Source organism: Dreissena polymorpha, chromosome 3 (assembly GCF_020536995.1).
Source record: "Dreissena polymorpha isolate Duluth1 chromosome 3, UMN_Dpol_1.0, whole genome shotgun sequence".
Classification (NCBI taxonomy): Eukaryota; Metazoa; Mollusca; class Bivalvia; order Myida; family Dreissenidae; genus Dreissena; species Dreissena polymorpha.
The window spans coordinates 73179766-73207085 of NC_068357.1; the positions used below are offsets into that span (position 1 = coordinate 73179766).

At 34.2% G+C, this 27320-nt stretch overlaps 1 protein-coding gene across 1 annotated transcript; it reads right to left on the minus strand.

Annotated features, from left to right (window-relative positions):
- Positions 1–26852, minus strand: LOC127874736 (uncharacterized). The gene is made up of 11 exons (XM_052419280.1): positions 26749–26852; positions 19720–20357; positions 19181–19339; positions 18580–19063; positions 18360–18434; positions 17577–17741; positions 17189–17413; positions 14061–14132; positions 12791–13723; positions 5307–7145; positions 1–3286 (listed from the first exon to the last, which is right to left on the minus strand). The coding sequence occupies exons 2-11, from the start codon at positions 20188–20190 to the stop codon at positions 2025–2027; spliced, it is 5685 nt and encodes a 1894-aa protein (XP_052275240.1). The 5' UTR covers positions 20191–20357; positions 26749–26852; the 3' UTR covers positions 1–2024.
- Positions 26853–27320: the final 468 nt, after the last annotated feature.

The following is a 27320-nucleotide window of genomic DNA, read 5'->3' on the forward strand; positions in this document are numbered from 1 at the left end:
TAAATTGAAAATACAGCTTGTATTTTGGTATTTATGCGTACGACCAGATGACACATTATAACGTATGACATAAACAAATGTGAACAATTCACATTTTTATATATATTTCATAACTCATACATAAAATAACGCTCATATAGTTTACACACAAAAAACAACAACAGACTATATTCATGCAGATAATCATTTTCACGAGAAAACTAGTCAATATTTTATATCCAATAAAATATTACGAAAATTAACGTGTTCTCTGGTTCGTATCTCAAAGCCGAATGGCTATTCCACGAGCATATTTACCCGCCAAAACAATACACTGAGCGACCCCTACAGGAGACTTTCGTATGCAAAGGAAATTAATTTTCCTCTAATTCGTTGCGCTCAAACTAGGAAAATTATATATAGAGATGTTTTGCTGACTGCTTGCAATTGACAAACAACTTATATTAAAACAATAACTGTCGTTTACCTATACTTGACCTAAGTTTAAAGTGGAATTCCCAAGTGTTTGTTTTGTGTGACCTGTAACTTGAGTTTCAACTATTTAATAAAACAGTTTAACAAGGCAACATATGCAAAGTCAACATTATTTGGACAATGTCACACTTAAATGTAAAATTTCAAAGTTTGTAAATATACAGCTTGTCCAACTGTGTAATTGCGCATTACATCATGCAATTGTTAACACTATGGAGACGGCATGTCGCGTGTAACATCAGTCAGCCTAGCTCATGGATTTAGATCACACTTAATTAAGGGTCAAAGGTAATAGCTGAGCATAATAAAGCATAATAATAATAATAATCATCATCATCATCACCATCATCAGCAGAAGCAGCAGCACCAGCATCAACAACACCTTCCAGCATCATCAACAGATACTATTATTTTTACACATACATAATCAACGTAAAAACGTCAATAATCATAATTCTTAACAAAGTCAACGACAATAAACTGTAACTGTAAAACTATTTAATTTTATCTCATACATGCAATCGTAAATATTATACAATCAGTTTCAAAAGATAAATGCATGTGCATTTATTTAGCAATAAGCAACTGCCGATAATCATTACAAGTAATTCATACATACTTTGATAGTATTACATGTAAAACATAATTATTTGAGAACATGCATATTGTCTGTTGAAACTGTATGTAATTTGAAATAAGAATCTTCATTTTCTTGTTAAATCTTAACTCGATACTTGTTAATTGGCATCATTTTCGAGTACTGTACTAGCAAACTTAAACATCAAAATGACAAGCATTGTTCATACCGAGCAAACAAATACATACCAAAATATGATTATACAACATATCAGTCGGTTTGAATTTCATAGCAAACGAATGAAATAAACACTGTGATTTAATGCAATATTTTAGCTCAAGTTACACGTTTTGAAATCGGTTCGCAACGCGTATAATTAAATAATCGCGAACTAGAAAACAATGTATCAATATGTTCCGACACAAATATATTGATACAACAAATATAAAATAACATTAAACAAAACATACACGTTATAAAATGTAACGTCTAATTGTGTTTCAGAGATTGCTGCTTTCTTTGTTGTAGCAAATTACATCTCGTTATTGTGTTCTTTGATTTGCATACATACATGAGACGTCATTTACTCACTATGAGAGGCATCATTGACGTCCTTTTTAAATGATCCATAATCAAAATAAAAATGCTCATACGAATTAATTTCTTTTTGAGATTGAAGAAACATGGAACACATATGAATGTTAATTTAAATAGACTTTAATACAATACATATGACTTGGATCATTTTTAAGTGAAAATTGTTTTATCTACTTTTTGTTGTTGTCCAATAACACTCAAACGGCAAGGAAAAAACACGTGCATAGTTTGATAGCTTCATTTCATGTATGACACAACCGACTGCATCGCTTTACGTATAATATCAAGTAATTTTCGATTTTTACTAAGTATCAACACGCGTCCAGTAATGAATAACAAATTAATGCATATTATTACAACATCATGAATTGATGTATTAGATTGAGACTGGACAAATCTTAAGTCGCATTGAAATTCGATGAGTTTTGCATACATCCATACGCTCAGCGAATGTTGTATATAAATTGTCGTTAAAACATAGGTCAACATCGCCATCAACACAACCAATGTCACGTGCCAGGTCGTATATTTGGAATCGTCGCACTATAACATTCTTCCGCGTACCCAGTTCTTGTTGAATTTGAATATATTCCTGCAGTTGGGAACCATCGTATGAAGTCCAGCCGAAATCCAGCTTTATCTCAATTGTGCGAGTACATTCAAGCAGTGGGTTCAATAGAGCGCTTAATTTGGATGGACGCAATGTATCACAGTAGATATTAAAATACTTCAATGCTTGAGGTAGCTGCAGGTCTGTGTATGTATGCACATATAGCCCAAGCATTTCCAGATGTTTAAGCGATGATAGTGACTTAGACAACGACTCGTCATAATTCACTCTTAAACCTCCCAACTTATCAAGCAGACTCAGCCTCTTGATATGTAGACCACGGAGAGCCTCCCACAGACAAGGACTGTCTTCATAGACCCCATTACTAAGCGTGTCCACCTGTGTGAGTGATGATAATGACTTAGACAATAAAGCTGTATGATTCACATTCAAACATTCATAACTGTCCCACAGACTCTTGATATCCGGACAATAAAAAGTCTCCCACAGACCAGCACTGTCTTCAGACACACTTATACTAAGCGTTTCCAGGTGGCTGAGCGATGGTAGTGACTGAGACAACGACTTTTCATGATTTACTTTGAAATCTTCTTGCTCCAATGTAATACTTAGCGATTCCATCTGTATGAGCGATGATAGTAACTGAGACAACGACTCTACACGATTCACGTTCAAACGTCCATACCTACCAAGCAGACTCAGACTCTTGATAATCAGACCTTTCATAGCCTCCGACAGACCAGAACCGATATCACCATCTAGGCAAATTGCGAATGTTTTGTTTATACTGGTCGTTATTGATACGTTTCCATCTGTAGATGATTTGCTGACTCCTCCCTCTTCACCCGATGTTATTTTACAATTTTTCAGCTCACACTTTACCTCATGATCGAGTGTCAGCAGCGTGTTGAACAGACTGCGTAGCCAGGTAGAGGAACACGTGACACGTGTCAATATAATGAGTTCAATGGACGGCAGTACCGGAAAAGGGTCTGTACACTGGACTGGGTCGCCACTGTTTAGAACAATCCAGACTTGGAGATGCCATGTGGCCGAAGAGGCAGAATCTACAAAAAGCAATTTTTTAGGATATTAGCATTTAGTAGACATGCATGCATTGGTTAAAACTTGCGCATTTCCGAATCAATATTGTGGTTCACTAAAATTAATGCAAATAAGCTTAAACGTTTAAAATACATGTATCCGGATGTTAATGTACATGGTGCTGTGTAACATATTCGTCGTTATAAAGACTTTGTTATTAGTGTTTTTATTATAATTATCCCAAACGATTCACCCGTCGTGGTTATAGACTCTAACACTTACCAATGTTCGCAATGTTATTGTAAACATTTGTTTCATTATTTATATGCATAGATAGACGACAACACAACACATTTTATTATCAAACACCTTGCAACGGTATTCTCCCCGATAGCTTGTGAAGTTACTACTACCATCACAAGTACAATCATTTCAATGAAATAAGATTGTCAAAGCCAAATGAGTTATTGTGATTGAACGTTTAAACAAAAGTGCTTAACGCGATGACAATAATGAGCATCAATCGGTATCTTAAAGGGATCTTTTCACGTTTTGGTAAATTGACAAAATTGAAAAAAAGTTGTTTCAGATTCGCACATTTTCGGATTAGTTATGATATTTGTGAGGAAACAGTATTACTGAACATTTGCCATGGTCTAATAAAGCCATTATATGCATCTTTTGACGATTTAAAAACCTAAAAATTATAAAGCGTTGCAACGCGAAACGATTGAATAATTTGGAGAGTTTTGTTGTTGTCGTTTAAATTTGTGAAACTACGAAGATTGCTTATATAACGTATAAAATACGCATGTTATGTATGCTTGGCATAACAGCTCAGTTATCTAATGCGTTTTTACTTCAGGATTCCGGGGGTCACTGGTTCGAGCCCTGCTGCCGGCTACTTTTTTTCCTTTTTTAAATTTTATTTTTGATTTTTTACTGGAGCTTTTAAAATTTAATGTTTACATTTATCAGTATAAAGCATTTAATGACAACCTTCAAAACATGCCAAAATCTGTGAAAAGTCCCCTTTATGAGCTATTGCTCCTATCATCATCACTTCAATCTACAATAGATTCTACTGTGAATTAGGGAATGTTTTAAATAAAAAATCAAACTGCAATTAAGTTTAGTACAACATGCTTGATTTGGTGTAGGTCACCCAAGTTAACACTTGTTGCCAATTACATTTTATATAAATACAAGGACCTCATTAATGTGCTTGACCTCAATTTGTCAAATACATATTATATCTGTACACGAACAAAATGGTAACCAGTTACTATATTCGTTCTTGTGCATATAGTAGTTCTCTCCTTTTTAATTTGTATTAAACATGGGGTCAAGTTTAGTAAAATGTTAATGCGTACATGATTTAAGATTGAGCTTTCTTTAATTCCGCTCCAAGCGCCTGCGTTCAAAGATTTATCGACGTACTCAAATTGATTTTTTAGGCAGTGTCACAAGGTTTAAGCTGGGAAAAGTTCTGCATATACACTGTACTCAAATTCATGTTGTGTATATTTTAAGCTTTCAACAACAAAACAAAAATGTGCAAAGTTAATCTTTTGAGAAAACGGGCTTTGTAAAAAATGCTATCTGATTGACATACATTATAAATAAACATTTCCGATGAAAGATATATGCTGTAGAAAAAATCAACAGAATACCAGAGCCGTTCATATATATTTTTTAACATTTTTATGATTGTCTTTTTAGATAAATGTTTATTCAATCACAAACCATTAAACTGATAATATTCGTTTTGTTACTCATGTAGCGCTATTATGATGATTGACGACACGTTCACAGAATGTTTTAACTTAAGTTTTGTTATTAAGTACTATCAAAATAATAAAAATTCACGTTCTTAACATGTTTTATATCTCATATGTGTCTCTAATGCATGAAAACGTATATAATTAGTTTTTTTTTAATTAAATCTCAAAAAGTTCGTAAGACTGTGATGAATATAAAAATATAGCACGTGCCATGTGCGCTATATACAACGAATACAAATCTACCTTATTGTATATTTACCATTAAGCAGTATGTCGTTTCCCAATAATTGCAATGATTTCAACTTTCGGCACGATGATAAGTCAATCTTCATATGAACTGCAGACTCGTCACTCGCAGGTGAAATTCGTCTGTTTTCCAACATTTTCAATTCTCTTTTAACTTCCAATGAAAGTGCATTGGGCGCGTTATTTATCCAAAGGCTGTAAAGATTTATGTTGTGCTCATCAAAGAAGAAGTGACTGAGTTTGAGGGAAATGGCAGTTTGTTTATTTTCCAAAGCTTCTCTATATCCAGCCAGTATGATGTCTTGAAACACTTTTCTTTCATTTGATTGCAATACATCAGCAGGAACTCGTGCATTCATTATGATAGATAGCCTATTCCCAGCCGATATGTCAAGTCCACACAGGAATGTAAACACCATTGATATGTCGAGATATGCATTCTTTTGACTTTTAAGATATCCGGAAATGACGGCATCAATGAGATTGGTATTGCGGGCGATATGATAAGCAGCGAGGAATTCTTGAATGCTCATGTGGATAAACTTGAATTGTGACGATGGGCGCAGTGCCGAAGCATTGCGTCTTATCGTTAAAATTCCGGATTTCAATGCAAATTCCATGTCTTCGCGTTTATCCATCCGTTTCTCTAATTCGTTAATGCTAAACCACATTGAATTGTGTTTTGTACACCCAAACAACAAATGAAATGCTACGTCAGCAGTACGATTCACGTGTTCTATATTTGGTTGTATGTATTGAGTCTCTGTGAAACACGCAAATGGGGGCTGTTGAAATTCACATGTTTTACTGCTTGCTTTCTTAAACAGACATTCCAGTAAGATGGTGTATATTTCACACTTAGAGCCTTTGAGTTCTGTTCTTTTTGCGTATGACCATACAATGGCAGAGAGCATCATTGGTGATAACAGTAACTCGTCGAGCTTCTGTTGCCCTATATAATACATAAATGCTGAGTATTTCATGTAAAGCTCTCCTTTATCTACCAAGCATTGTTGATCATTCTTAGAAATAAAGGCTTTCTCAGCTAAAACATTAATGACATTTTCCGCCAAGGTTTTGGGGTTTGTAACGCCGGAAATTTCGAACATACGTGTCAAAGTATCGCTCATGCTTTTATTGGCAAGTTTCCACGGTCGTGCGGTTATAATGTTGGTAATGTTTGTTCGTTGTAAATACAGCGGCATACTTCGGTCTTTACAGCACTTGCACACAGAGTCACATAGCGGAGGAATGGATATATCGGGGTGGTACCATTCGTCTGCAGCGTCTGTCAGAACAATACATTTATATTCCCAGACACTATCATTCCAAGGTAGTTTGTTGCTTTTTATGACATCCTCGACCATCTGACTGACGTTACACATGGATCCGCTGTAATCACGCAATGACACAAAGAACAGAAATGTCCAGTCTCGCAAAGTTTCAAGATCGCTGAAATATGTTGGGTTTGACGTCATACCTCTGGTAGTGGCTTTACTGGTGAGCTTTTCCAAAGTGCTTGCACCATTTTCAGAATGGGCTTTACACCAATCTAAAACAAGCTTTGTTAAAAACGTCGTTTTCCCGCAACCTGGATCGCCTTGGATATAAATTGTATTAACCGGATTCCCATCATGATGCAGCAGCTCTCTGTAAAAACTGACATCTGTTTTCACCCTTAAAGTCGTGCCCATCTCACTCCCGCCATGTCTGTCTTTCTGGCCTCTCTTAAGTTCCTGGATGGAGGGGGGGACATAGATCCGCTCTAAAGGTACATATATGTCAGGATCCAGCATCGACACCGGCACAACACAGCTTTGTCGGTAATGTTCGATTAACAACCTTCGGATTTCTGCAAATAAAATTGTTATGATTTAAAACTATTTAAAGAAACATACAAGTAGTTTTTAAGTATGTCTATTAGTGTTAACAGTGGAAACATGATGATGTTGATGATGGTGACTATTGCGAGGATTAGGAAAATGATCAAGATGATGATGATGATGATTTTTTTGAGTTGCAGTAAACTGTCTTTCTCATCAAAATTGCCAAGAATAATAAACTTTAATACTTTTACATGATATATACTTTTTCAGACATATTATAACATTCCTAGATATTCTAGTAACTGTACAATCACGTTTAACCAACGCATTTCCGATAAATAAACATATACTATAAACAGACTCAACATAGTGCGCTACAAAAAACTCACATATTTTCGCTAATTTAAACATTTACGATATAGTTATTTCGCTTTAAGATTGTACACTAATGAATTTATAACACGTTTGAAACAGATTAATTTACCCTCGGTCTTTTCCGTTCCAAAACATGTTTGTTCGTACAAATATAAAATGTTTTAATACACATTTAATGAGAAGTATAAATAAACAAAGTGAATATGGTAACCGACATCAGTAAACAAAAGAAACAAGAAACATATGAAAATAAAGACACACACATGGCGGATAATGCTGTTTTGTTTCTGCTGTAATCATGTTTTATTTTATCACGATGACAGTGATAATAATGATTGGACGAGACAGTGAGTAAAGACAAGATATACCCGTTTCAGTAGCTAACATTAATCATCCTTCAACGTCTAGCTAATAAGAGCTGTTAAAGACAACGCGCTCGACTTCACATCCGCTTTGATAGCACATTTGTACGTTTTCTGATATTCGTCTGATATATTGACCATTAAATCATAATTGATGCTGAATATCTGTAGTAGTTATAAAGTACAAGTAAACTTAAAGCTGTATACGTATACATTTAAATGTGAACTTCATACGCATTGAATACACACATTCTGGCTTAATCCTTTCATACAAATATAAGGTAACGAAATTCATATTTTATATTTGTTAGTAAAAATGGCATTGACCCAATTAGCAGCGACTGCTATCCTAGGTCTGAATGAAAACTATCTAATCACAAATTAAAGAACAATACCTTAATCTATACTGAAGTTTTTGACTGGACATTATATTTATATTTTATTATCAATGATATTGACCTCACTGGCCCAAGATGCAAGATACTCCTGTCACCAACATACACCATTTCAGCACAATAGCTCTATTCCAACTAAAGTTATTTAGCAAAAATTATTTTAATAATTTTTAACAACAGTGACCTTGACCGTTTTTGTCCCAAATGCAACCCTATGCACGTCAGAGTTATGGGCCTTGGTTTGAGACCGCGCATGATGGTCCTGAAGACATGTGTGATGTTTAAATGAATGTATTATGTTTTTACTGAGACTTCAGGGAACTGAACTGCTCTCAGCATTTTTTATGAGATTTTGAAACCATGGTCAATCTTGGCCAAATATAGAGTTAACACGGTTTTTACAATAACCTAATAAGGAAAAATGAACCGCTCCCTGGTGGCCATATTTTTCAACGAACCAAACCTTTTTCGAACTCTGTCGGGCTATCTTTACTGACCAAGTTTCATAGTGATTGAACTATAAATGTGACTTCTAGAGAGTTAAGAAGTTTTTACCATAGCCAAATAAGGAAAAATGCCCCGCCTCCTATCGGCCATATTTTGCGACGAACCATTACCATTTTTCAACTCAGCTAGGCTGTTATTAGAAAAAAATATTCGGACCAAGTTTCATAAAGATTGGAATATAAATGTGACTTCTAGGGAGTTAACACAAAAATTCTATAGCTATATAAGGAAAAATGCATCGTCCCATGACGGCCATATTTTTCAACAGACCGTAACTGTTACTCATCCAAAATATCATTAGAACAAATGTGCCGGCAAAGTTTCATGAATATTTGAGACTCATGTGACCTTTAGACTGTTTACAAGGTTTTTCAACAGCCATATAAGGAAAAATACTGCGCCCCCTGATGTCCATGTTTTTCAACAGACAGGAACCTTTTTTGAAGGAATCCATGATATCATTAAACAATATTCTGGCAAAGTTTCATGAATACTGGACGATAAATGAGACTTTCAGATTGTTAACAATGTTTTAATATAACCATATGTGACATAATGTCCCGCACTCTTGTGGCCATGTTTTCAACAGACCGGAAATATTTTCTAACTCATTTAATATATCATTAGAACAAATGTTCTGACCAAGCTTCACGACGACTGGGAAATAAATGTGACTTGTAGAGGGTTTGTTAATAAAGTTTTATTATAGCCATGGGGGCCATGTTATACCACTTTCGAACTTGTCCAAGATCTCATAAGGACATTTATTCTGACCAAGTTGCATGAACATCTGACAATAAATGTGGCCTCTGGAGTGTTAACAAGGCAAATGTTGACGACGCACAACGGACGACGGACTAAAGGCGATCACAAAAGAACACCATACCTTAAATGCCTTGGTCAGTGAATGTTCATAAAGATACAGAACACACATGCCACTTTTTATTAGTTGTTTGCTTGGGAACAGCTGATGTAAGTAGTGTGCGTTGCAAGTCGGTCTGCTCTTAACTACGCTAAGAACGATAACCACCGCATCTGCCTGTTTATACTTCATCTCTGGCACACTGCAGACAGTGAGTGTGTATAAAATCAATAGTGTTCAACAGCTTGTGCGACGACATTGGCCAGTTTGTCATTGAAATCTGTACATATTTGCTGCTTTCAGGGAAAACGGGGCTTAATGCATGTCAAATAAGTGGTGTCCCAGAATAGCCTGTGCACACTGATTAGCCTGTGCAATGCGCACAAGCTTATAAAGGACGACACTTTCTGATTTTATGGTGCTTTTTTTTGTTTAAAGAGAGTTTCTTGTACTTTGATGACAATTAATGCATATGCAATTAAATGAAGCTTAAAAATTCTTTTCTATTAATGATTTGAAGAAAAAAAAGACAAAAGTGATAATAACTTCAAAGTACCCTCGCTCACAGGGCAAAAAAAACTAAATCACTTTTTAATCAAATAAACAACCACTGAGTTCTAAAGTTTTACCTTGTTGCATTTTTTAGCAATCATCTGAAAGGGAACTTTTCATTGTTTGTCATTAAATGCTTAATATTGATAAATGTAAACATTGGATATTAAAAGCTTCATTAATAAAAACCCCCAAGAATACAATTAAAGAAACAAAAAAGGTTACCCTCAACTGGGCTCGAACCACTGACCCCTGGAATATCGTTTAGACCACTCGGTCATCCGTGCTCATACAATGAGAGATGTATTTTATACTTTATATAAGCAATCCTCTTAGAGGGAAAAAAATATAACGACAACAACAGAACTCTCCAAATTATTTAATCGTTTAATTTTGTCAATTATCCAAAACGTGAAAAGGTCCCTTTAATGTTGCAAATTGAATGAGTTCAACACACTGTCAGATCTTACATCCAAAATAACTTACAAGTTTAGTGGTTGCTTGTTAGCCTGGATCCAGTAGATTTAAGCCTAAGAAACTCAATTTCACAACTTGGTTACAAATGGGCTAAAAAGCAAGGCTTTTTCAAAGCTTGAAACAACTCAATCCAATTAAGCATAGAATACACATTGGCGACTGTGGATCAATTAGGCCTAGGAAATGGTTCAATTCCGGCTCACAACGAAACATGATGCATTAAAAGTCTTTTATGTCGGCAAAATTGTAGCTCACTAATTTAAAGAAAAGAAATAAAGTATTCGATACACATTACACAACATGTACATGGTTCTAAGCTTGTTATTCTTTAGCAAGACAACCAAAATTCTAAAAATGGTTGCCAGTGCAGCAACCAATTGCGTAAAAAAGAGCCATATTCTTGTTATTTTGTCTAAGTTATCTCTTTAACATAAATATGAGGATAAACAATGCACACACATCTCGACCTGTGCTTTAAGACACACTATTTATAAATTTGAATGGGTTGTGTTCATTTCAAACTTGCGATATAAAGAGCTATAACATAATTTTCAAAAGTGAGTTGCGTCTAAGATTATTCATTGAGTATCAATGCCTAGGAAATATTACAGAGTTCCGTTTGAGATCTTGTAATAATTTCGAAATATTAAGTGCCCGTGAGTTTGCACCCACATATTAATACGAGAGCAATCAAGGACTTAAGCAATTTAAATGTTTCAGTATGTGAGAATGGTTTCTGGACATTCCTGATTGAATACGACAATTTCATTGCCTATGCTGCTAATTAAGTTGTATCAGCTCTCCACGACAGATTTAAAAAATAAATTGAACTTATGTACAATCACAGTTGTTTCGTTTTGGCCATTCAAGAGCTTTTTTTTATATTCGTAATGACGAAACGGAGTAGCGTTTCTAATAATAATTATTTCGTGACATAAGTCATAAGTATCGTGACAGAAAGTAATTACTGCGATGAATTGCAGATGTACTTATTTAAAATGTCAGCACAATTTGCTTTTTCGTCGGCATACATTCAACAATAGTTACATTGACACTCATTTGTAATGAAAAGGCCATTCCTACATTTATTTTCAAGACAACCTGAGAGAAGCCATGAACGTATAGTTAAAATAAGATCGACCAGCTTAAATCCCCTTGTCTGGTAGGGTACAGGTAAATGAATCGGTAACCGCGCTTAGCCAGTTTGGCCAGTCTGTAAGTTTTACAAAGTGATTTCATATCGTCAATAATTTTAGCTTAAATAATCTGTCTATTTAATAAAGTTTCTAAGTTTCTAAGGAGCACCAATATGTTTAATTTGTCCTTTTTCTCTGCTTTATGTTTTATTTGTTCTTAGAACAAAGACCAACGAGCTTAACTACTAACGCAAAAAGGCAGTCTCAGGCGCAAAAAGTTTAGAATTAACCAAAATGAATTGAAAATAGCGATTTGGTGACCACAAACGGGTGCAATGATAGTGCAGTTGAAGGGAGATAGTTTAAATTATTTTTTTACTTGAATTATTGATTTTAAGATGCGGTTAATCTGACGATTATTTTATCACTTTGGTGTCGCTCAACTGTAAATAAAGTGTATAATACCAGAATATAGTGATCAACGAGTTTCCGTTCAAAATAGAATATGACTCTCTATAATTAAATACAATTGTCATATACTATTAATTTGATATTTGATAAGTTACAGTTGTGTAGTGTTCTTGGAACAAGTGTATGTCTAAAACATTAAAATTTTTAACACGGTTTACTACATCAACCTTATAATGACAAGATTATTTACAACAATAATATGCTTATCGATGACATACATTATTTTACTATAGCTTGTTGTATTAGACAATAGGATGCCAATGTGTATATCATATACAACTTTTGGGTTTCTAATGGCGTTAGCTAGAGTTGTAGGGTGTCAGTTTCACCACAAGGGCTGTTTCAGAGATAATAGCAGTAGGGAATTGTCAGTATAGTTTGAAAATGTCTTCAAGCGTCTGCTGGGAACGAGATGTCAAGCAGACAAACAAAACTGGAAGGACATCATTAATGGACGGAGATGTGACAAAGGCTCCACTTAGCTTCGACTAATAATGTAATCTTTAAACATAAATATTTTTTGAAAATACTTACCTTCGCAAGAGCGTTCATATTCTTCGTTTTGCTGTTCCATGCACATTGGTTTTACATCAAAATTTTGTTCATTTGTTGTAAACATGTCTTTTTCGATAAATTCGTAATCGTCAGAACTTTTCTGTATTATCTCGAAACCATCAAATTCATTCACGTTTCCATCACATGTATCGCCTTCTATGTCACAACAAATATCAGATGTGGCTGCTTTAATAATGTCTCTAGATGCAGATACTCGGTCCGGTTGATGATTCCTTTCTTCAGTGATTTCTGAAGCTTCGATGAAGTCTCTCTCGTGGTACTTAGCTGGTAATTCATGTTTAATGTTACTATTGTTTCCTTTGATGACATTTATTCCAATTTTTATTGTCATGTCGCTTTCCTCATGAACATGCTTTTCTAAACATGACTCGTCGTTACTCCCAGATTGGGTACATTGAGTTTCTCTTTTCTCAACATTTGATGTTCCGATGTTATTCACTTTGTCTTCATTTAGTGTGTAAGTTGGAACCGTTCCGTTAAAATATGTTTCGTCTTTCTCGCCATCCTTTGATGCTATGCCCGTGTGTCTGTTTCCATTGCACTGTATTTCGTTATCCAAATTGCCTAATGGTCTGGCCAATGGGATATCGCTTGGAACCAATATGTTTTGTAGCATGTCACGTATCAAATTGGTATTGGCTGTTTGTGAATTTGGTGATTCGTTTCCACTAGAAACATTACAATATGCCTCGTTTCTCATATCGACACATTGTTCATCAGATTCGTTAAATATGTCGCTTCTTTCACCGTTAAAATATTGGAATTGTTCTCGTTCAATCGCCTCACGGGGTTGTAGATTACATTTAATGTTGTGATGTAATTTTGTAACTTCTAAGCCGTCTGTGTCTCGAACCATTGTACAACTATTGTCATTGTCATGAGCTTCTGTGGCTGAAAGTATTCATAATGTTTAATTTTTAGTTCAAAAAAATAATTACTGATATGAATAACAATTTTCATTAATTTTTCGTACGAGTATACTTTTCCGTGTTTTACAAGTCGTATTCTGCTATAATATAAAAATAACAGTAAATCAAATAAAACATTCTTAGAGAGTCATACGTTTTTGCCTTTTCTTTTTTTTTATCATAACAACATAAGATAAATTGATTTAAAAACTTTTTTTGATAAGAACAATAGAAAAACTACATCAGCTGTTTAATTGATCACCAAATCTGTGATAGATATTATTCGTCAAATATTGTAAACGCATCAAAATCTTATTTACCTGTCAGCGTCCCCAAATTAACTTCGGCAGAGGAAATTTGTTTTTTGGTTAAAGCAATCTTCACTTGCGTAACTACAATGAATAGTAGATGTTGTATTACATGTTTAAGCATTTGCATAAAATATACCTAACATGATTGTATTTGCTGTTACAATCCCAAAGCTACGAAATATTCATTTGAATCCAAATGCACGAAATATACTTGGGGACTTTTCTAACGCATCACTTTTCAAATTTTAATATCTCAGTTATGAGTGAAGATATTGATTTAAAATTTTACATACGATCATTTGACTACATTCTCTGCAAGCTCACGATATAATCATTCACCCGTGACGATTGGACGCTTTAACACGTTGGGTAGGTGTGGTTCCATATTTTTGCACGTGGAAATGGTGAAACGCGATATAATTCTAGTTTTATTACAATTTAATTATTTTAGGTGGATTTTTACACAAGGAAAGCATATAATTAATTTACAATACAATATAGCTCGTATGAATATTCAGGAGCGCAATCGCGCACTTTGCATTTTGCAGGCTACCTTCCCCACTTGCTTAATCGCCCGATCGTCACGGATAAATGATTTTATCGATAGCTTGCACATAATGTAGTCAAATGATCACTTGTGCAATTTTAAATAAAAATATTTACTCATTACTGAGATATGTACATTTAAAAAGTGTTGCGTTAGAAAAGTCACAGTGCAGTAAAACGCGATATACATGGTATTCCAATTTAATATCAATTCCATCATTCTAGGTGAGTTTTTATTCAAGAAAAACATAACATTAACTAGAGCTTAGTCACAGACGGGACGTTTACCCCCACGCGCTGCATTGACACAGACTATTTTCCATGCTGTCTTAACAAAACAAGAGAATCTAATTTATGGCGATTTTTAAGAATTATTATGCCATTATCATTTATAGCCATTTTGACCTTTGAACTCTTGAATTCTTTCACATGACACGCCGTCCAATGACTGTGAACAAAATTAATGTACAGAGTCATTTAAAATCTCACAATGAATGACATAGATATGGCCCAGACAAGATCATTTATTGCCACGTTTGACCTTTGAACTAATAGTGTGACCTTGACCTTGGAGATATCGACGTAATTCTTTCGCACGACACACCGTCCAATGATGGTGAACAAAAGATCCATATGATTTTAAAATCTCACAATAATCGATATAGTTATGGCCCGAACAAGCTCATTAATGGCCATTTTTGACCTTTGAACTCCAAGTGTGACCTTGACCTTGGAGATATCGACGAAATTCTTTCGCGCGACACACCGTCCAATGATGGTGAACAAAAAAGCCAAATGATTTTAAAATCTCACAATCATCGATATAGTTATGGCCCGGACAAGCTCATTTTATTGCCATTTTTGACCTTTGAACTAAAAATGTAACCTTGACCTTGGAGATATCGACGAAATTCTTTCGCGCGACACACCGTCCAATGATGGTGAACAAATGTGTAAAATGATGTTAAAATCTCACAATGAACGACATAGTTATGGCCCGGACAAGCTTATTTATGGCAATTTTTACCTTTGAACTCAAAGTGTGACTTGACCTTAGAGATATCGACGTAATTCTTTCGCAAGGCACACCGTCCAATGATGGTGAACATATTTGCCAAATGATTTTAAAATCTCACAATGAACGACATAGTTATGGCCCGGACAAGCTCATTTATGGCCACTTTTGACCTTTGAACTCAAAGTGTAACCTTCACCTTGGAGATATCGACGTAATTCTTTCGCGCGACACACCGTCCAAGGATGGTGAACAAATGTGCCAAATGATTAATAATTCTCACAATGACCAACATAGTTATGGCCCGGACAAGCTCATTTATGGCCATTTTTTACCTTTGAACTTTAAGTGTGACATTGACCTTGGATATATCGACGTAATTCTTTCGCGCAACATACCGTCCAATGATGGTGAACAAATGTGCCAAATGATTTTAAAATCTTACAATGAATGACATAGTGATGGCCCGGACAAGCTCATTTATGATAGTTGAACTCAAAGTGTGACCTTGACCATGGAGATATCGACGTAATTCTTGCGCGCGACACACTGTCCAATGATGGCGAACAAATTTGCCACATGATTTTAAAATCTCACAATAAATGACAAAGTTATGGCCCGGACAAGCATGTGACCTATGAACTCAAAGTGTGACCTTGACCTTTGAGATATCGATGTACTTTTGTCGCACGTCACACCGTCCCATGATGGTGAACAAATGTACCAAGTCATTTTAAAATCTAACGATAAATTACATAGTTATGGTCCGGACAAACTTTCAGTTTAAAACACACTAAGTGACCCCGTGACCTAGTTTTTGACCTGGCATGACCCAAATTCAAACTTGACCTAGACATCATCTAGATACAACTTCTGACCAAGTTTGATGAAGATCGGCTGAAATTTCGGGACAGACCGACAGACCGACCGACCGACAAAGTGACTCCTATATAGCCCCCATTACCAATGGTAATGGGGGTATAATTTAAGAAAAACAATATGGCTCGTATGAATATTCAGGAGCGCAACGGCTCAATTGGCATGTTGCAAGCCGATCAGTTATTAAGACGTGTAAGTTTATGCGTTTTACTTTTCACATTGTTATTATTTAACGTTGTAAGAGTTTGCAAATTTGACTTTTGAAGTGACGTTTTTAAATTGTTAAGCTTCATATTTTGTTGTTTTTCAATTTCAATTAAAATTTCAGTAATTATCAGATATATGTTGAAATATTCTGAGTCCAAATTTCAACACAATCCGTTCAAAAAAAGGGAGCTATATTGATATAATTAAGTGATGCGTTAGAAAAGTCTCCAAGTGTGTGTCTATAGAAATGCGCGTTTGTACTTTGTCCCTACAAAAGCTATAGGATTTATTCCAGGAATGAAATTTAAAGCACTATAATGATTTACGATATCTTCAAAGTTGATGCTTACTGATTTATACAAAATGTCAATTATAACAAATCCTTATATACAAAATACTTACAAATACTTACAAATAAATATACGCTATATTATATGGTAGTTTCCGAACAATGAGACGTTTTAAAATGAATAAGGCGTTTCATACTCACCGATTTTCATGATACATCTCGAGTAATCTCTTTCAAAGATGATAGGTAAGATAATCACATCCTTGCAACCTGGCAATGTCCGTAAGTAGTCTTGCAAAGGTTGCAATAGTTCTGTCAAGCTGCCATTTAAATACTTTTCGCACAATGCTATTAAATTTGTCAGTGTTGGGCAGGCAATGTGAATAGCCACACACCCACGCGTGATGTTGCGTATTTGGTTTCCACCTAACAACAGGAAAATGTAAGTTTAATTTGTTGATGAACACAATTATATAAAGGCATCCAAAATGTGCATTTTCAAAAAAAGTTTGATTCTAGTTATGTTTTCGATACACAACAGTAAAGACACGTGAGGTGTAAGATTAAGTACTTTTTAAATTTAGCTTACCGTCTTGCAAACATTCTAGTATAGTCTGCAACAAATGATGCAACTGTCTAAAATGAAGGTCAGTAGGCATCTCTCCTCTCAACAACTGTTGTCCGGCAGTTATTAGATTATTGGCTATCACTTCATCATTTTCACAGCCAGTTGGGTATAATTTCAGTGTCAACTCTGATAATAGAATAAAAAAACAATAACATTCGAAAAACAGAAATACGAGGAGACGCAATAACATATGGATTATGATTTTGGTTTACAATAAATATCAAATATATCAAAGAACACGAATTTTAATGGCTAGAATATAATACATGCATTTGTTTGAGAGTATCGTTTGTCTTCTTTTGTGTGAAAACTTACCAAACACCAAACGTATATTTAAGCATTTACAACAATAATTGTTTTTACAGAATCAGCTCGGGAATGTACTTATCGTGTTTGCTCTCCAAATCGCACCTTCAAATTATGCATTTAGGACCTATGGGTCTATTGTTGTAATTTGTATTACTAAAATACATAAAACGCTATGTATTTAAAAAAAATAGTTTCCATTTTGCTAATCAATTTAAAAAAATTGATAAGCAGTCATTTATCTCATAAGAGATAGAGTTTAGCCGATATCTCACTATACAGATATGTCGAAAAGAATTAATTCCTGAGTATTTTGAAAACCAACACTTTGCATTGATTCGATATTGTATCTATATACACATATATATGCGACACCATTGTTTAAAACAAATGTTAAATTCACTATAATGGCGTATCAAACACGAATTTATGACAAACCTGTGTTTTCTCTAACCATGGGCAGTACAATCCAAGGTATTTTATTTACAACAGTTCTGTTAATCTCACGAATATCTGAAAAAAGACGCAGATAATAACAGTGGTACAGTATCTGAACAATTCTAAAATGTTTATGTTATCATTTGTTTAAATGACATCATTGTCAATATGACTGAAACAAACTACCAAGATTAATGAAAATATGAAACAAAAACTGTACCTTCTTTGATATTCAAAATTGAATTGCGTTGTTCATCATGTCCATTGATTAATTCCTTCATATCGCAATGCATATCTGCAACTAGCGTAAATGTATGTTTTTCATTGGCGCTATGGTATAAATCTTTGTTAACAGAGATATTGTTATCGACAGTAGTTTGCTGTGGAAACTGCTCCACCTCCGTCATGTATTTATTAAAGTTGTCTTTGTTTTTTTTCAAGGCGTCTTGCTTGTTTTTCAAGACCGTTTGCTCTTCCTGAAGTTTCGATTCCACACGACAAAATTCTTCATTAATTGCTTCTGTCAAGGTCTTTAGTGACCGTTGGTGAATTCCCAAACTGACGGTTAAATTCGATAATTTGTCATTGCAGTTACAATTGCCAATGACAGTTTCTATGGCTATTTGAGTTTTCAAATCTTGAATAATCTGCATTCTTGCTACTAGTTCGTCTTCGTATGTGACATGTTGGTCATGTCTTAAGATCTACAAGAAACAATGTTTATAATATTATCAGTTTGACATCAGGACGAAAAAGAAAGTATAATATAAGAAAGAACTGGCGAAATTAATTTTTAAATACGAAGATACAAATGATCATACCGAGCATAATAAGTCTAATTGAGACTTCAAGTCTATTTCGCTGTTTCTTACGGCAAATTTTTTACACGTGGCTTGAATGACCCTAATTAAACGTTGACAAATCTCTTCTGAAAAATTCCCGGCTCGTAACTGCAGAACATCGTCATATATCTCCTTTACCTAAACAAAAGAACATTGAGGTAAATTACCAATTAATTAACACAATCTCATTGTACATACAGAACAAACACTCGTGTGTATACATTAACACAAAAATCGATGTCGACCTCATTTGAATACTAGTAGCACGTTACAAGTAAAAAATAAATTAATAAATATAAAGTTTGTAGTACAACAAAAATATATGCCATGCAATGGAATATGGGTTGTGAATCTAGCATGTTCATTATCTCTTTTATTTTATTGAGTTACTAAGTTTTTATTTGTTTTTTGTTTGTTTATAATCTAAATCCTCCTGAAGACATATTTGCATGCTTTTCATTGTTGTTATTTATTGTAAAAATAATGATTAAATACGGACATAAATGAGAAATACGTACCAAGCATAACTCGTCGCCATACACCCGCTTAATTCCAACATGGTTCATGCATATTTGAAATAGAGCATTTATCCCTGCTGCTCTAGCGGAAGAAGTGTCTATGTGTCCTGGATCGTCAATATAAAACTTAAACAGCTGCCATGAAATGTTGTCAATGTCGGCCCATTTTATGTTTGATAAGTTTGTGCTCTTTGATAAATGTTCAACCGTAATGAGATGAATGAGTTTTTCTTTACATGTACAGCAGAGTTCGTTTCCAGTATAAACTGATGCATTTGATGCACCACTCGACAGACCACAACGGTCACATGTGTAGTTTGGAAAAGATGCTGTGATGGAATCAACACACCTTAAATAGTATTCTTTGCTTTGTTTTTCAATAAAGCGCGAAAAAACATTTTTAAAACACTCAAACGCCTTCTGAATCACAATAAAAATCACATCGTTTGTATTTTCGACCTTCGCTTCCATTATTATTCCATGAAAAAAACTTCATCGATTTCAATCGCTGAATTTATGCTTCACATTTTTCATTTTATTTTTTTGTCGTTACTTGTTTGTGACGGTTGCATCGTACTGTGTGGTATGAACAACCTGGTCATTCAAATCTTGGAAACTGTGCCATGTACCGCAATAACCTGATGATAAAACTAAACAAAATATATATCAAGACAACATATATAAAACGAAAAATCCTAAATCTCCCACGTACAATGTGGTTTATTCAAAATCCAATAATCTAAAATGACTTTATAAAAAGTGTTTTAATTTTATCCATAAATAATTTTAAAAAAGGTAAACTCTTGGTTTTATATACACTTTTTTTCATGACAGGCATGGTTTATTTCGCAATCACATATACATCAATATTTAACAGACGTCTTTGTGAGAAAGTGTTCCTTTAAATCAATATTATGATTAAAATAATTATATAAGTTAAATAATGCATTCAAAATCAATGTAAGTAGATATATAATGACAAATCCGTTTGCTATGCTGCCAATAGCTGTACATTATTGGATTTTTTAAAAATTAAATTGAAAAAACATGCGCGTGTTTTGAAACGAAAGCAGATTTAAACCATAAGTATTTGTGCTATTTTGCAAGATAATAGAAATATGCTTTAAATACAATTGTTTGCAACATATCCATAAATGATTTTAAAAAGGTAAACTCTTGGTTTTATATACACTTTTTCTTTTCATGACAGGCATGGTTTATTTCGCAATCACATATACATCAATATTAAACAGACGTCTTTGTGAGAAAGTGTTCCCTTAAATCAATATTATGATTAAAATAATTATATAAGTTAAATAATGCATTCAAAATCAATGTAAGTAGATATATAATGACAAAACCGTTTGCTATGCTGCCATGTGAGATTGGATTTTATGTTTATATTGTAGAGTGTACTTAAATAAGGACTTTTAAGTCGTGGGTTGAGCCATTTAATAAGAAGTTGACATGAAATTAGTGTATTTTCTTATTTTGCATCGAGTTTCCTAGGTCTTATTTAAAGTCGCAAATCTCGCAAATATAAAAAAAGAGAGAAATTCTGGTTAACTTCCAAGTCTTTTATTCAAAGCAAGTGAATGAGCGCCTACTTATAAACGTTGGGTCGGCTTTGGTCGTGAATAACTGTTGCAACAAGTAACAACATCAATTCGTAGGTGTTTTTGTTCATATGCATATAATCGTATGTCTTTCGTTTTTGTTTGAAATGTACTGTTTAAACGTAAAATAATTGCCAATAATATAAGAATTACAAGTGCATGTACATGATCTTATAAACTGTAATGTATAAATACTATTGATTTATGTGTTGTCTTCGGTCTTACATGCGTATATAAAGTTTACATGTAGTAAAATATATAATACATCAGTCCGTGTGTACACCCATTATTGGCGTCGCCCTGGAGGGCGGCGACTAGTATGTAATGCTTTTTTTTCGCTTATGGGAGGAGAAGTTATTTTACGGATCAATGTATATATTTTTGTTTTAAGAATATCTTGCATAGTGGTGATTTTTGGTGTAAATTAGTGTAAATAAGAACTGCATTTGTGCCTATTACATTTATTACAACATTCATTGCCAATAATGCAAAGCTAATTGTTTTAATTAATAACTGATCCACAACTGATCACAGGGAAAAGATCACAGGGACTGGGCAAATACGCGAAACTTTCTGGTTTTGTATTAAAACAAATTATGTTTTGTATAAAAACAAAACATAATCAAAATATATTTATTTTGTGGTTTTTCTAATTTGCTTATTTAGTGGAGAATCAATGTAGTACGAAATTTGACGACCTATCGCGCAAGCAAGTTTATTGGAAGGCGTAGTGGTACGAAAACGAACAATGTATTAGTTTATTAATAGACATATAATAACGATCGCTGTACACAACTTCACAAAATAGCAGTACATAAGTGAATGTCAGCCGGAATAGCTCAGTTGGGAGAGCGTTAGACTGAAGTTGTTGACGCAACAGTCATCTAAAGGCCCCCCTCCCGGTTCAATCCCGGGTTCCGGCACGAACGGAACAGTTCGGCGGCTTACCAGTTTTTTCAGTCAGGTTGATAAAAATATAATAAAGCTTTATTTTATGTAGACGTTTTAAAATCCATTTTACTACAATTGGACATTTTTATTAAAATTAATGGATGCAACGTGGTGACAACGTTAATTAAATTTTTTTACATCTCTTAAATATCTTATAAAAATACACGTGTTTTATATTAACAGTTAAATGCAAACAACACATCTATTATCCATGTATTTTTATGGTTGTCTATCATAGGCCTATCCCTACCACATATAAAGCGCGAAGCGCGACACGTATTATTGATTGTAACAATGAGTTGCGATAAAGGAAGCAGCCGCTTATCAAGGAGGAGCTGTGTCCCAGCAACCCGTTTCCCTAGAGTCAAGCACTCCTCAGAGTTTTTATTTTAAGAACCACATAAAGAGCGCGAAGCGCGACACGTATTACTATCCAGGTCGTATGGGCCCTTTAGCATTATCCGACCATTACGTCCATAGTTATCTTCCTAAGAAGTTGAGAAATTTTGAAATCCTTGTTCGAAGTCCAAAATTTTCATCCGATTGTTCCCAAACTTTCACAGGTTTTTTTTATCAATGAGGACTTAACCCAAACTCTATATGAGCAATATCGGATCATAAGTCTAGAATTATGTCTCTTTGAATTTAAAAATAAAAGTGAAAAACTGCTTGGTTAGGTGATTATGTCACCATTTTTCATCAGATTCTTTCCAAACTTACGGTGTCTTCATATCAATGTGCATTTTTACCTCATTTAAAATGAGAAACATCGGGACAATAAGTCCAGAATTTTTTTTCTATAAAATTTGACAAAATAAACAATTTCCACTTGTTTAAAAGATTTCACAACTTTCGTCTGAATCTTTCAAAACTTGTTAAGTGTTTTTATATCAGTATTACTCGAACCCTATTGAAGATGATGAATATCGGAGCAATAAATCTATTATGATCTTTTACTGAATTTCAAGTATTGTGAAATGCAGCTTCTTTATACAATTTACAGTTTTCATTCAATTTTTTTTTTCAAACTTTTACAGTGTTTTCATATCGATGAGTACTCAACCCCTAACGTAAATGAGCAACGTAAGAATAAGTTCAGAATCATCTCCCCTTGAAGTTAAGAAAAATATGAAATTACGCTTACAAGATGAAGCAGATTTTTTAAAACCTACACAGTTCTGTTCCTTTAATGAAAACTGCACACGGATACCAGTAAAAAAAAGAAACCAATGTAAATAAAATGAACTATGCAATATTTGGGGGTTACAACACAAAATCATAGATAATGGTTATTTGGGGGTTATAACACAACATCATAAATAATGGTTATTTGGGGGTTATAACACAAAATCATAGATAATGGTTATACCAGTATCTTTTTCTATTTTGTTTAAAATAATCGGCCAATATATTAATATTTACAGTAGAAAAAAAATCGTCCCATGTAACTTCATTGAGTGTCTTTTACACTGAAATTCCCGACGCCCTTTAATGCGTTGCAGCAATACTTATCTTGTTTGATTTATATAAATGCGTTTAATGGTTCGATAAGCAAACTAAAACTTTCATATGTTTCACTGCAAATAGGTTTTACGTAAGAACGTTATACATTCTACGAAAAGTACGTTCATATTTTAGCTCGAATGTATTATTTCATTGTACAATAGTATCACTTATTTTGGAAGAATACTACAGCATTTAAGAGATTGTTTTACTCCGGTCAGTTTAAGTGAAGTTTAGAGGAAAACACGTATTCGCCGTTTTGTAAGCTAAGGTAGAAATACAGCAACGGGCTAACATACGCGACTCACTCAATACATAACAATTGATTTCTCCAACTCTGATGTGCTAAAATAACATTCCATGTGAATTATGGTATTTTTGATTAAACAATATTTATGTAGTCAATCAAAAATACATCATCATACATATAACAGACATGATACATTTGACAGAAATGTCTTACATGAAACGTTTGAAATATGCATAGGAATAAACACGATGATAAAGTTGACAGAATTAAAAAAAAGCGGGAAACGTTTTCTATGTCTTTCTCGTGTCATTGAGAATAAAAAAGAGCAAAATACAACAATCCCTTCATGCGTATACCAGCGGTGTAAATGTAAACTTGATTTTATTGATTTAATTTAAAATGGTGAAAAGGGTACGCGAACAGTTATAAATAGTTTATTATAATTGAGAATAAAAACATATGGTTAACAACAGAGTTGCTCATTATCAAGCTCTTTTAGTCATGAGTTGGAAGTGAATAAAGTATAGTAGTATTATCACGATCTAGCTTGGAAAAGAAAAGACATTTTGTTCGGGTCAGGGCATGAGAAGTAGCTTTTTTATCCCAGTTATAAAATAGAATTTATTTATGTGACGTAAACGAATGTAAATCAGAACAGGTTGACAAATTGTTTTTTCTTTCATTCAATTTGTCTTTACATTTATTTGATCACAAATATGGATATTTTAAATGTGAGTGATGAAGTGCCATAAATTGTTACATATATACATCGATTCTCTAGAGCTCAATATTTAATAACAAGAATATCATTTATCAAGAGAAATGGATTGATTTTACGTTTTTTGGGACTCAGTTTTTTATTAAAGGAAACAATTGTGTAGTGGCCTTTGACTAGATTTCAGATTAATCGATGTTCAGATGAGTACTATCAACAACTTGATTGTAAACAATCAGACTGGGCAACGGGCGTATGGAAGAATGGATATCACGAACTATATCATATATGTACACCAGACATAGGATTTACACCTACATAGTTAGTTAAGTATAATTACAAATTGGAAGATATTCCACTGAGTCGTACCTTTTTGAATGAATCCACCGGGCCACACTCTATCAAAGGCTTTCGAAATATTACATTATACAGCTCTTACATCTTTAACATTATGAAAAGGTGACACAATGAGAGACATAATTGATTGACAGTGGAATCGTTCGGTAAAAAATTAGAAAATACTGAGGTTAAATCAATGTAGCCATATAATGTTTCAAGATGTTTTCATGTAAGATTATTTCAAGTCATACACTTATAAAACATATAAGAGAGATTGGCCCACAAACGCCTACACCATGAGAAGCAGACGCTTTATGTAATACGTTTGCTGCTTGCAAGCTTAGAGGGACCTTTATAGCGTTTAGAGAACAAATACTATATTTTTGTTTAGAGTGGACGAGCTATATTAATTAAAATTTCTTTCAAAACACGGATGCTTATTTTGCACTTTTTCGATATTTAAAACTGAATGAATCTATGTAATCTTTACCGGAAATATTGACGTTATCTTAGAAGCGCAGTTTAGCACTTGAACTTTTTAAATACAACTAGAGCTTTGTCACAGACGTGACGTATACCCCCACATGCTGCATTCTTCTTTCGCATGACACACCGTTCTATGATGGTGAACAAATGTACCAAGTCATTTTAAAATCTAACGATATATGACATAGTTATGGTCCGGACAAACTTTCGTGACCCGTGACCTAGTTTTTGACCCGTCATGACCCATATTCAAACATGACTTAGACATCATCTAGATACAACTTGTGACCAAGTTTGGTGAAGATCGGATGAATTTTTTGGACAGACCGACAGACAGACCGACCGACCGACTAAGTGACTCGTATATAGCACCCATTACCAATGGAAATGGGGTATAAATATCCGGCGCTGTAAGGGTAGATTAAGGCTGCAGTAATGAATTTACCGTAGTATGTGTGTCTAATCAATAAGTGATTTATTTCAGTAGGTAATGAGCTAAGGTTGGTAGTTTTTAGAGTAACCGAACACAGTAAGCCTACTCTTGATTCGAAGTTCAACCCAAATACGCCCTGTGTCATCCATTCGAAGATATGGGTACTTGACGGCAAAGTGATCCAATTTAACATTAATTTTAATATCACCATAAGGATCAGTCGGTCCATCATCTCAAATTGCGTATGGTATGGTAAAAATAGTAGATCATCGATGGACGAACTGAGCCAAGTGGTATTATCGCAATATGTTAGGTCTGCATTGAAAATATCTTTCTTTATAGTGAAGCTTTTATTGTTGTTTTAATGTTGTTGTAGACAAATTACAGGACGTAGATGATATGCAGAATGAGCAATAAGGATCAGGACTTGTGCGGACAAGACGTATATTAAAAATATATTTGGTGTATGCTAAAAGTACACAATAAATTCATCCTGGCAATTAGATGTTCATCTATCGTTTCCTTATAGTATAATATAATATTATATCTGAAATAGCGGATATCCTGTAATTTTTTACAAACAAATATATGTATGATCCCGACTGGCGGTATTTCGGTACATTATTCGCTAAATTAATGCCCTATAGAATATACTACGGGACTGAGCATATACGTCATTAATCACATTCAATAATTGACGATATAGACAAGAAGAATGAATTACGTTGATAATAACCTAAGTAATAGTGAGGTAGCAGACCATGGTAGAAACACACTCTCTCGGAGCCGCGGACGCCTTCTTGATCTCCACCAAGCTCAATTCAGAAGACAACGAACCTGCAATCATAGAAACACATTCACTGCACACAAGTAGTCTGAAACTTACATTTAAGATAAAAAAGCATATGAAACCTGTACAGGTGATACTTTTTACAAAAATGAAAGAATGGCAAGGCCGCAAACAGGGCTTCAATATCAACTTTTTACCATGTACGAAAGTGGCTGGGGACGAATACAACGTAATCATAGCCTGCTTTTGGAATGATATTTTTACACGCAAAACATAGCACAACCCATCAAACCATGAATAAATACCATGTATCCATGTGGTTTTCGCGCAATACTTCACAGAGTGACCCTACTAGCGATTCCAGCTTAAAAAGAACTCAAAATACAATATGCCTACCTCAGTTGTCCTTCCTGAGTAACAAAGAACACAACAACAACAAGAGGTCATGACCCCACAGTTTCGCATTTGAAAATGGTCATATTCTTAGGACTTAATGCAATTTGGGGGTACAATAAGAC